At 38.5% G+C, this 12,916-nt stretch overlaps 1 protein-coding gene across 2 annotated transcripts in view; it reads right to left on the reverse strand.

Moving 5' to 3' along the window:
• unc5cb (unc-5 netrin receptor Cb) overlaps positions 1 to 12,916 on the reverse strand; it is a 203,978-nt gene that overhangs the window by 32,151 nt on the left and 158,911 nt on the right. Inside the window, exons 6-8 of one of the 2 annotated variants that reach the window (XM_084103920.1) lie at positions 12,863 to 12,916; positions 11,690 to 11,854; positions 4,523 to 4,582 (exon numbers count right to left, since the gene is read on the reverse strand). The exon at positions 12,863 to 12,916 is cut by the window's right edge and continues 114 nt beyond it. In XM_084103920.1, coding sequence (XP_083960046.1) covers positions 4,523 to 4,582; positions 11,690 to 11,854; positions 12,863 to 12,916 — 279 coding nt within the window. The remainder of the gene's footprint in view (positions 1 to 4,522; positions 4,583 to 11,689; positions 11,855 to 12,862) is intronic. The other variant, XM_084103921.1, reaches the window with a different exon arrangement.

A 12,916-nucleotide genomic window follows, 5' to 3' on the forward strand; every position in this document is an offset into this window, starting at 1 on the left:
AGCCCTCAGTAGGCGTCAGCAGTGTGTAGTGTGTAGTGCTGGTGATATAAAGGAAGTATTCAGCAGCACTGAGTGTCTGTCGACTCAATTATGTATATTGGTTTATGAGCGAGCAGTAATAACCCGATGTGGTTAAAGAGAACAAGCTTTAATTCAGATGAGAAGTACAGGACCCAGCAGCTCTCCAGTCTGAGGCCCTTCTGTGATTAAACACTGTGTGTCGCCTGTGTGTGAGTGAAGCTGGACACTGTGTGTGTGTGTGTGTGTGTGTACTTGTACAACTATCTTTGTGAGGACCAGTTTGAGTTTTAGACCACTGGAGTGAGGACAAAGAGAGTAAATGAGGACATGTTGGCCGGTCCTCAGTTTCTGAGAGCCTTTAAAGGCCTGTTTGAGGGTCAAGACTTGGTTTTAGGGATAAGGTTATAATGAGGTCAAGGGTCGGGTTAGGGTCAGGGGTCGGGTTAGGCACTTAGTCGTGATGGGTAAGGTTAGGGTAAGCGGCTAGAGATTGCATTGTGTCAATGAATGTCCTCATAAAGATAGATGTACAAGAATGAGTGTGTGTGTGTGTGAGTGTGTGTGTGTCTCCACTGTTAAAAGTAACAGTAATCAATGTCATGATCAGCTGCACGGCCTCTGGTTGAGTTTAATCTCTGTGATATTCCAGATTAATCTCACTAATGTGACGCTGCCCTCCAGACCCGACGCTCTGACCCGCGGTTCACTAATACTAATATTTACTAATAATCATTTTAAAACATATCAAGCTTTTATTTTGGCTGAAAACCTTCTTTTTTATGGTTTATAATCACTTCTCATCACACACTTGGGAATATTTCTGTCTCACGTTGCGTCCCAAACTCAAACCTGTACAGCTTTCCTCACAAAAGCAGATGTTTAGCAGAATCTGCTTATTTTCCATATAATGAGCACTGATTATGATTTATAAGGTTTAAAAATGACACAAAAAAAAACTCCTTTTGGAAAAGAAGACGCTCCTACAGGTTTGGAACAATGTGAAAGTGAATAAATCACAATTTTCTTTTTGTTTTAGCTGAACAACTCCTTTGAAACTAGGAATTAAATGGGAACTTTAAATTAAGTTCTGTATATCTGAGTGAAACGCTTCTGGAACAAGAACAAATGGTGGGCGGGGCTTGATTGTGTCTGTGTGGAATTGATTGGATGGTTGTGGTTTGCTATTGGCTGATCTCATGTGAGTGACAGGTTGCCCCGCCCACATCATCAGAGAAGAGAAGAGATGCTGCGAGAGTCAAGATTACCAGGTAGGGCTGTCAAATAAAATTTTTAATTTTGAATATTCGTCACATTTGTAAAAAAACAACAACAACTGCACATTCAAATGCAAAAAAAATGTGTGTTCATGTAGTTCATGACGCTGTGTGTGGAAGTGTGTTTTCTCAGGTTACTGATGCACTTACTCAGTTTTATGCACTATTATAACCTAATTTTCCTTGTATGCACATTAAATAAATTATATTTGATTTAAGAACAATTGTTTCAAAAGTTTATGCACTTTAAAAAGTGAATTTCAATTAAAGATGCGATGCTTGATTTGGTTTATATTCGCTTATTGCGCTCGCTTGCGCCCTCTTGTGGGCATAGGAGACTATACAGTACTTTTTTCGGTAACACTTTACTTGAAGGGGTGTGCATAAGACTGACATGACACCTTCATAATCATGACATGGCAGATGTTATAAATATGATGGAGGTCTTATGCATGTTTATGACAACTGTCATTAAGTGTCATTCGCTCAATTATGACATTTTTAATGCAAATATGACATTGTTTGAGATGTCTTTGTCATGACAACTTGACATTACCAAGACAACATAAATTGTCATAAACATGACATAGCAGATTAACTATCAAACTTAAGAAACCACTTAGCTTTATGGGTTAATATTTCATTAAACTGTCAGGTGGTTGGTTTGACATTGGCTGTCATGAGGCCATTATAACTGTCATGAATGTTTTTCTTGACCTCAACTACAGTGGTACAAATTTAATTTGTCATTAAAATGTTATAATGGCTTCATGACAGCCAATGTCAAAACCAACCACATGACAGTTTAATGAAATGTTAACCCATAAAGCTAAGTGTTTTCTTAAGTTTGATAGTTAATCCGCTATGTCATGTTTATGACATATTTATAACAGGTTGTGTTGTCTTAGTAAAGTCAAGTTGCCATAACAAAGACATCTCACACAATGTCATATTTGCATTAAAAATGTCATAATTGAGCGAATGACACTTAATGACATTTGTCGTAAACATGCATAAAACCTCCTTCATATTTGATTATGACGGTGTCATGTCAGTCTTATGCACACCCCTTCAAGTAAAGTATTACCCTTTTTTCCTCTAACATTAAAGCGATAGTTCACCCAAAAAAGAAAATAAGTCATCTTATGATGGACAGATGCACTTTTATGGACTTCCAAAGACAGACACCCATTCACTGCCATTATAAAGCTGGGAAGAGTCAGGACATTTTTAATATAACTCTGATTGTATTTGTCTGAAAGAAGAGTGTCATATACACCTAGGATGACTTCAGGGTGAGTAAATCATGGGCTAATTTTCATTTTTGGGAGAACTATCCTTTAAGTATTGTCTTTAGAATTTGAATTTGAATTTTGCTAATATTTAATAAAGAAATTGGAATTTAGCTTTTCAGCCTATTACCAGGAACATGTATTTAACACAATAATGATAAATCATTTATGATAAACACTGCAATATTCCATAAAAAACAAGAACTGTCAATTCTGATTTAATGGAGGCTTTCAGACCCGAGTTCCTCCAGGCCGGCTCAGTCGACCCGTTTGAGGATGGCATGAGTTCAGGGATGGGAGAGGAACTGATCCCATCGATCGGCCCGTGATCTCAGGAGCGAAGAGAGGCCAGCGAACGGGGTTTGATTATCTGACACACTCTGAGCTCGACGTTTCCACGCACGGTCACACACACACACACACACACACCGCATCGCATCCTAAATGAGTGAGAGAGACCTGAGCAAATGCTAAAATCTATTCCTGGTCAGTCGGCTGACATGGATACTCCCTCATTTCTCTGCAAACAGAGGATCTTCTGTATTATTCATAAACTTCCATCTTTAACAAAGATATCAGGGTAAATGATGACTCTCTACAGGAGCATAAAGCCGCTCATATTCTGGTCCGTATGGATGCGGAGAATCGAGCCGGAATGATGAAAGTCCAGCGATATCATGATCTACCCGTGAAACCCTTCCGTCCGGCCGAGCACTTTGATGATAAAGCGGCACACACACACCAGGGGTGAGCATTAAAATGTATTGCTGAGATTAATATGCTTCTTTGAACATGAGGGACTGTAGGTAGAGCAGCGCGAGGAGAGAGAGGGAGGGAGAGAGAGAGAGAGAGAGAGAAATGAAAAGGATTATTGAGCGGTTGCACTGGAGAGGCGGGCGAGAGACACACATTTCCTCAGCCAGCGATCACAGCGATCATGTGTGAAAGAGACGCCCAGGGCTTTAAGGCCGGAGAAGAGCCACACCAAACACACACACACACACAATTTATAGAGGAATTTTAAATTTGTGATGGCTTTGATGCGGCTTGAACCTGTATCAGGTGGTCTTAGCTAGTCTAAGGTATTCTCCCATACTTCATACAAGTTCCAAACCCCTCGAAAACCAGCTAAACAAACAAAACCGGGTGAGCAAATGACATTCTAAGGTGGTTTGTTGGTCTAAGATGGTCTATGATGGCTTAGATGTTCTCCCAGGCTTAACACAAGTCTAAAACTAGCAAAACAGACCAGACCAGGTGACTAGTCTAAGGTAGTTTGGTATATTTTGCTTATACCAAGCCTGAGAGTTCATCCAAAACCATCTTACACCATTTTAGACCAGCAAACCACCTTAGACTCAAGTCTATGATGGTTTGGTCCCCCAGTCTGGTCTGTTTTGCTGGTATAAGCTGGTTTAGTTTGTCGCCCAGGCCTAACACAAATCCCAAACACCTCTAAACCAGCTAAAGCGACCAGACTCGACAGTGTAAGGTGGATTGCTGGTATAAACTGGACTCCCAGTCTTGATACAAGCCCTAAAACCCTTATAAACCAGCAAAACAGACCAGACTAGGTGGCCAAACCACCTTAAGACTGTCTAGGTCAGGTAGTCTGGTCTGTTTTGCTTGTATTAAGCCTGTATCCAAGTCAGCTTAGACTGGCAAACCACAGCCATACGGTGGTTTAAACACCTGGTCTGGTCTATTTTCCTGGTCTGAGCTGATTTAGATGGTCGCCCAGGCTTGACACAAGCCCAAAACCGCTCTAAAACCACCAGATTTGGTGATCAAACATTCTTAAACCAAGTTTTTTCAGTACTCAAACACTCTTGAGAGGGAAAGAGATGGTATGAATGGAGAAAAAGAATAAAAGGGAGGAAATAAGGAAGGTTTGGAGACACATGCAAACAGAAATCAATGAAATGAAGGACTCACATGGATGAGGCAGAGCATTGCTCTTGTCTGTGTGTTCGGAGGACTTCTGATATAAGGAACCTTTGGGATAAAGAGAGGGAGGGATGGAGGGTGAGGGATGAAAATCAAATTCAACACAATCGGATTGAACAAAATCAAACAAGCCAAACAAAGACATGAGTGATGACGGCAGCCGAGGGCGATTCTTCTCCATTTGGTGTCACTTCCAGCCTGGACTCTTTTCCGCAGATAAACGAGGGAACGCCACCATCCGTCAGACGAGTTTTAGTGCTTCATTAGGACTAACGAGCGAGCGGGGATAGATCGCTTTAAGCTGATAAACAGTCAAAAGCACTCGCAGCCTCACATCTGACACACGGACATGAGGAACGGCCTCTCTGCTGCATTCTGGGAGCTGACGCTATTAGACTAGAGACGCCCGCTAATGTAGCATGAGGAACGGCCTGGCGTCACATCAGCGACCCGACCACGCAAGAATATCTGCATGTCATGCGTTCGGCCTGCGTGGAAATGAAATGGTCCAGTGGGACGGTTTTCTTTCCTGTTCCGATGCATTTCCTATGGAAGCTCATTACCACCACATAAGAACAACAATCATGAGAGGATGACTTAAAAAGACAAAATTAAAAAGTAAAGTAAAAAAATTATGAGAAAAAAAAGGAAAGGATTTTTTTTTATCATGAAAGTCGAAATTGACAAAAAGTTGAAATTCTGACTCAAGTCGAAATTATTGAAATTGCAACTTTCTATGTCATAATTATGATTTGTCCATTTTTAATCGAAATTTTGACTTTTTGTTAATTATGACTTTTTAAGTCAGGATTTCGTCTTGTGTTAATTTCAACTTTCATAATTTTTGTCAATTTCAACTTAGTATGTCATTTCAACTTTCAATATTGTAATCATGACTTGTCAGAATTTTGACGTCAATTTCCACTTTTTTTTGTCATAATCAAAACATCTCATAATTTCGACAATGTCAATTTCAACTTTTGTTTTTGTTATAATTTCAACTATTTATGTCAAGTTTATTTTATATAGCGCTTTTTTTCACAATACAGATTGTATCAAAGCAGCTTCACAGTATTAAATTAAAATAATACATCAATGCTTGTTTCTAGTGGAAAACGTCCATGTTTGGTAATGCTGATCAATATTATTATTGATTGATTAATTAAATTAAATATCCCCAAATATCCCCCATGTCATATTTATGACTTCTTGAAATCACATTTATGACTTCTGACTTCATACTTTTCAATGATATAATTATAACTCATTTTGAATTATGTCCATTTCAATTTTTTTGGGGGGGGCAATTATGACTTAGTACGCCATAATTCCAACTTTTCATCTCATAAATATGACTTGGCATATCATAATTTCCATAATTTTTTATGTGACGATTATGAACAAAAGCAGGATGTGTTTCTAATGTGGTGAAAATGGGCTTCCATAACATCCTACTGGAAAAGAATGGTGGCACATAAATAAATATACACAAACAAAAGACGATACAGTCCCATTTGGATGTAGAAAACAGTCAGACGGAGACAGGAAGATCCATCGATGGACAGAAAATCAATGCGCTGATGGATGGAGCATTTATGTGCATGAAACCGACAGAGATGTTGTGCTGCGAGGAACTCGTGTGACCTTTGACCCGTCCGCTGTGCGTCTCCCTGAAACGACCCGGTCAATCTCACAAACAGATGTTCAGCTCACATTACAGACCAAAGTGAAGATGAAAAAGAAAGAAATTTATATATTTACAACAACAACAAAAAAAAATACACGAGTACAACAAACACTACCATGATGATGAAAATCATGATGTTTTTTTGTATTAGTGTTTGCTGTCGCTTCATATGAAATGGAAATATTAGATTTCATACAGCAAAAAAATTTGGACAAGATTTAGTTTCTGGGAGAAGAAAAAGCCGTGTTTGCCCTTGTGTTTGTCGTGCCCTTTTCCGTGGATCGATATGTCAAGAAAATGTCATCTGTCTGTGCGTTAAGTAACCAAAGCCCAGAAAAGCAACATCATAACAAAGCAAGACAGCCGAAGCTGCACACAAACACAGCGGGAGGACGGACCGATCGAGGTTAAAACTGCACAGCCAAATCCAGAAGACGACTTCAAATTCAATCTGACCTGCACCTGAAACACAATTTGAGCACTTTACAAGCTCAAAAAGCAAATAACTTTCTCTCAACACATTTGAAACTCGCACTGGAAGATCGGCGGTGCCATTAACGCAGAGAAAGCGCTCCGTAAATGCTTTCTAACGGCATGAACTCACGGTTCTGAAGGACGAGCTGAGTTCACGTATCAAATGTAATTCATGTCCAATGATATTTGCAATAATGTGAGCTTTCAGATAATGTGGATTCCAGATAAACGCCCAGTGTAATGGTCATTAGCATGCACATAAGTGGTTTCACCCTTTTAGCTGGAGAAAGGGGAAAATCAATCAAGGGAAGTGAGCCTAAATCTATAGCGTTATGGGTTTTATATTCCCCGCAAACTAGCCATCAATCTGACCAGAAGTAATGCTCCCACAATGCATTTCACTGGGAAATGAGGACAATTCAAATGGCAGAGAAATGACTTCAATATCTGAGATTACGGCGTTTCCTGAAAGCTGCTTTAAAAGCTCAGTTAACAACTCAACTAAATCACTCGACCACCGAGAGGACGGACCACAACACACAATCGTGTTTTCCAGCACAAATATCCAAATATTCTTAAATCAGAAGCAAAATGACTGAAGATTTTAAGTCTTGTGTAATTAAAAAATAATCAAAATGACGTGAGTTTGTGCTTTACAAATATCTGGGGAAAAAAAATAAAAAAAACTTAATTCAAAGTGAAAACAAGATTTTTTGACTCCATTGACACATATTTGTCCTTAATGTTTTAAGCATATGGTTAATTTTCAGAAAACAAGACTTATTATCTTAGTTTCTCTAGTTATGCATCTTGATTTAGATACTGGAAAACAAGACAGAAACACTGAGGAAGAACTTTTGTTTTTATGTTTTAGGACATGTATTATAGCAAAAGCAAATCTTGTGTTTTATTGCATTCTGATGCATTGAAACTGAGCTTGTAAAACTGATGAAGAAACATCAGACACACACAGGCTGACGATTCCTCCGAGACTCTGATCAATACACTCGCTCATCATTTACACGCCACATGAAACTGGTAATTAGATTCCTGATTATCATTAACGACGTTTGATTCAATCTGCTCTGCATCTCTGCGACCCCTGGTCATTTCATTTTCATGACCTAATCAAAATGAGTATGAAACTCAACGTTTATTAAAACAAACGCTCTCGCTGCTTTTTTCCGTTTCGCCCTCGACAGACGCATTTATTACTGAGGAAACGTTTTGTTTTTGCATTTCCAAACTGCAGTTGTGATATAATTTCAAGCTCGTGTGCTGGCAGACGAGAGAGAGAGAGAGAGAGAGAGAGAGAGACAGAGAGAGAGAGAGAGAGAGAGAGAGAGAGAGAGAGAGAGAGAGAGGGAGAGACAGAGACAGAGAGAGAGAGAGAGAGACAGAGACAGAGAGAGAGAGAGAGACGAGTGAAGGGAGGATTAGCAGATAAACACGGGACGCTTCAGAAGAGGGAAACGTTTCGTTTCAAATCTCCTCTGGCCTTCTCAACCTCTGCATGTATAATCAATGCCGAACAGCAGAGAATCCAGTTACTGTTTACTGGAGGCGCTGAACAGAAAAACACGACTTTTACATCTGTAACGGAAACAGATCCCCATCCTGGCCACAGCTGGAACACTTCGGATTTTCCCACCGATTTGTTGGAGCCTTTTTTTAGCATTTACTCCCAGTGGTGGAGCGTAACAAAGCATTGACCCATTACTATATAGACTACTGGCTAAAAATATTTATTATGTTAACAAATTATACAATAATTTGAAAGCTCTAAAGGTTTAAGGGCCCTATTTTAACGAACTAAGCTCATGGTCTAAAGTGTAGGGCGCGAGTTCACTTAGGGCGTGTCAGAATCCACTATTGCTAGTTTAATGACGGGAAAAATGGTCAGCGCTCCCGGCGCATGGTCTAAAAGGGTCGGCTCTATTCTCTTCATGAGTAATGGGTGTGTTTTGGGATTTACGTGCGTTAAACCAACCAGAGTCTCATCTCCCATTCCCTTTAAATGCCAGTTGCGCTCGCGCCATGGCAGATTCGCTATTTACATGACGGAATTTGATAGTGGAAAGACCGAACGCGTCTCCAGAGCGCAAACGGATCTGCTCGTGCGCGAGGTTAAAGTGCACAAGCCGGATTCACCATATCTTTATGCACACAATAATAATCTTACATTGTAATCCTTTTATTTTAAATATTTGGCATGTTTGTGTGCTGCTGTGCGTCCCTGTGTGTGTAATAAGCAGAGTGCACGCACGTTGTGGACCCGCCTATAGGCGCACATTACTAACGCGCTCTTTAAATAACAAAAAAAATATTGCGGCATTGACTTTAGAGCAGGTCTCAGTCAGTCAATGGCTCAGTCTATTTCTGTTCCTCAAAATAGCAACGCTCCAACCAGCAGCAGCCCATGGGCGCACAAATGAGTCATTTAAACAACGTGGCGCAGGACGTGAAAATGATAACCGCGTCAGGCTGAAACTAGCAAAACACACTTGCGTCGCGCTCGGTGTAAGATAGGGCCCTTAGTGTCAATCTGAGGTGTCTGTTTTACGATATAGATGCTCCAGAAACAGTAATATTGTGATTTGTGTAAAATTCCAACATGCAAAATCAAAACAGGACTTCATAACTTTGTTATGAAATGGTGATCGCAAGATAAATCCAATCCATTGCATTTGGGTAAAATGGGACACATCAAACTGCACTTTTTTTTTGTCCACAATAGCATTAAATCCATTAAATATTGTTTATGTCAGATTTAGTCTGAACGATCTGCCCTCCATCATTGATTTGCAGTCTGAGTTTATGTTCTGAAACGCCATGATCGTATACATAAGACTCTCACAAACAAATGAGAAAAAAAGTGTGTACTTTTATTTTGGGAAATGTTTAATTTTACTACATTCCATAAAAACATATCGTTCCTGGTTATTTCGGACTGAAAAAGAGCGATGTCTGATTTGTGATCGAGTTGATTCTGCTGAGTTGGTTCACAAATCACACTGAATGATTCATTCGTGAATCGGACTGATTCAGTTGCTTGTGAACTAAATCTGCTGTAAAAAGTAAAAAAAAATGAAGGCCATTGAAATGCTTAAATGTGGACGTCGGTCGGTTCATCGGTTTTACTTTTAAAACTCAAGTACATTAAAAATCAAGTACTTTTAGCAAAACTTAAAATGAGTTTATAATGAGTTTCTAAGTTACGTTAATGAGTTTATTTAGTTAAAATGAATTTATAAACGTATTTATACTCACTTAGTCATATTGTGTTTTTTACAAGACAATTTTTAGGTCAACTATCCCTTTTTAATAAATGAGCAGTGCTCATTCATTGAAAAGGGATAGTTGACTTAAAAATTGTTCGGTCCTCATTGAGCACCGAAGAATATTTTCTGTTTTTCCACTTACATGCGTTTAAAACATCTTCTGAAAGAGTTAAAGAATCATAAAACTGCTTCTCAACACATTTAATATTTGCCTTCACTAGGAAAACAGCTGACGAAGTCTGAGTGTGAGCGGCTGTGATTTTCCTCTCTCTCTCTGTGTCTCCTGTGCATTTTAAAATAGGGTCCAAATCATAGTAATCATAGACGTGGAGCAATTATAAAACTTTCTGTAAGTACGATATAATCCCTTATCATTATTTTAAATATAGCTGCTGAACGCTGGCCTGCGAGTGGAGTCATTACATCCAGGATCACATCACACGGGCTATATTTACACTGCGGCCGACGTGACCGACAGTCACATATTGTTTCTCCAACATCAACATCCATTTCAACGTAATCTGTTAGATGACAACAGCTCTTCTGACGAGAGAAAACATCAGATCAGAAGCAGCAGTGGACAGGAGGACACTGCACAGATCCAGGAGAAGTATATAAACATACTTATACACACAAAAAAAATGTGTAAGATAAGTATGAAAGCTTGTTTCCACCTTGGAATAAAAAAATATAAAGGGTAATTGCAACATCTTATCTCCCAATTCTGACTTTTTTCTCAGCATTTTGAGGTATAAACTTGGAATTGTGAGAAAAAAAAGTCTGAATTTTGAGATATAAACTTAGAATTGTGGAAAAAAAGTCTGAATTTTGAGATATAAACTTGGAATTGTGGGAAAAAAGTCTGAATTTTGAGATATAAACTTGGAATTGTGGAAAAAAAGTCTGAATTTTGAGATATAAACTTGGAATTGTGGGAAAAAAAGTCTGAATTTTGAGGTATAAACTTGGAATTGTGGAAAAAAGTGAATTTTGAGATATAAACTCAGAATTGTGAGGAAAAAAAATCTAAATTTTGAGATATAAACTAGTAATTGTGTTAATAGTGACAAACTCAGAATTGTGAGAAAAAAACTTGTAATTGTGAGAAAAAACTGAATTGTGAGATAAACTCGGAATTATCTTTTTTGTTTTTTGTTCAGTGTTGGAAACAAGCTTCCATAGATAAGACCCTGTTTTCAAATGAACGAATGAAGTTTATTTTTCTAATTATATTGTTTCGTCTAATTTTAATCAAAAACCTCAGTATATTTGTTAGATTTGAAGAAAACAGACAGTGAGGTAAAAATAAACTTAATTCAAGACACAAAACAGGACTCAATAGCTGTGATATGAAACCGAAACAAAAACACAGTGTTTATGCAGTGAAAGACAGATGGAGAGCTAGAAACGCTCTCCGAGGTGTGATCTGGGATTTCTGGATGCTGAAAAAGAAAGGTGTGTGTGTGGAGAGCAGATTATTATATATATATAATTGGCAGATTATTTTGCTTTTTTTAAGCATCAACTCACTTAATTTTGATTAATTCCCCTGGAAAACAAGACATCATATCTCATGTAAATTTGCTCATCTAGTTAGTAGCCTAAATGCATCTTGATTTAAGAATTTTTAGATATTTGGACTGGAAACAAGACAAAAAAGCTAAGTAAGAAAAGCATGCTTTGCAGTGAGAGCTGTGACTGTGAGACACTCACTCTGCATACAGAGCCCATCTGTGCAGTTCTTGGACTGGAGAACCGTTCCCTCGCAGTCCTTCCCACCGTTCTTAGGAGCCGGAGCGCTGCATTCCCGGCGTCTCCAGTGAGTGCACTCCGTCCCACACGGAGACCATTTACTCCAGTCCGTCCACAGGCCGTCCACTGCATAAAGACACCAGAACACACTCATCAGTGTTCATGTTCATGACCAGAACATCTCTGGCCAGTCCATCGCCATTCTTCTCAAGGGATTCATATTTACACTCGGCCGACGTGACCGACATTATTGTTTCTCCAACATAAAGCATAAGAGAAAACATCAGATCAGAAGCAGCAGTGGACAGGAGGACACTGCAAAGATCCAGGAGAAGTATATAAACATGCTTACACAAAAAAAAAAAGTAAGATATGTATGAAAGCTTGTTTCTGCCTTGGAATGAAAAAATATAAAGGGTAATTGCGACTTTTTATCTTGCAATACTTTGACTGTCTGTCTATTTTTTGTCAAAAATAATTTTGAGATAAAACTTGGAATTGTGAGGGGGGAAAAAAGTCAGAATTTTGAGATATAAACTCGGAATTGTGAGAAAAAAAAGAGAATTTTGAGATATAAACTCGGAATTGTGAGAAAAAAGAGAATTTTGAGATATAAACTTGGAATTGCGAGGGAAAGAAAAGTCAGAATTTTGAGATATAAACTCGGAATTGTGAGAAAAAAAAGAATTTTGAGATATAAACTCGGAATTGTGAGAAAAAAGAATTTTGAGATATAAACTCGGAATTGTGAGAAAAAGAAGAATTTTGAGATATAAACTCGGAATTGTGAGAAAAAGAAGAATTTTGAGATATAAACTCGGAATTGTGAGGAAAAAGAGAATTTTGAGATATATAAACTCGGAATTTTGAGAAAAAAAAGAATTTTGAGATATAAACTCGGAATTGTGAGAAAAAAAGAGAATTTTGAGATATAAACTCGGAATTGCGAGGGAAAGAAAAGTCAGAATTTTGAGATATAAACTCGGAATTGTGAGAAAAGTCAGAATTTTGAGATATAAACTCGGAATTGTGAGAAAAGTCAGAATTTTGAGATATAAACTCGGAATTGTGAGAAAAAAAGAGAATTTTGAGATATAAAGAAACGTGAGCCTCGTTGTGTTTCTGAAGTGTTACCTGGACACAGCGGGTTACAGGGCAGTTTCTGGAGGGCCACTCCGTCACAGATTG

Source organism: Abramis brama (genome assembly GCF_963993115.1).
Source record: "Abramis brama genome assembly, chromosome: 25".
Lineage (NCBI taxonomy): Eukaryota > Metazoa > Chordata > Actinopteri > Cypriniformes > Leuciscidae > Abramis > Abramis brama.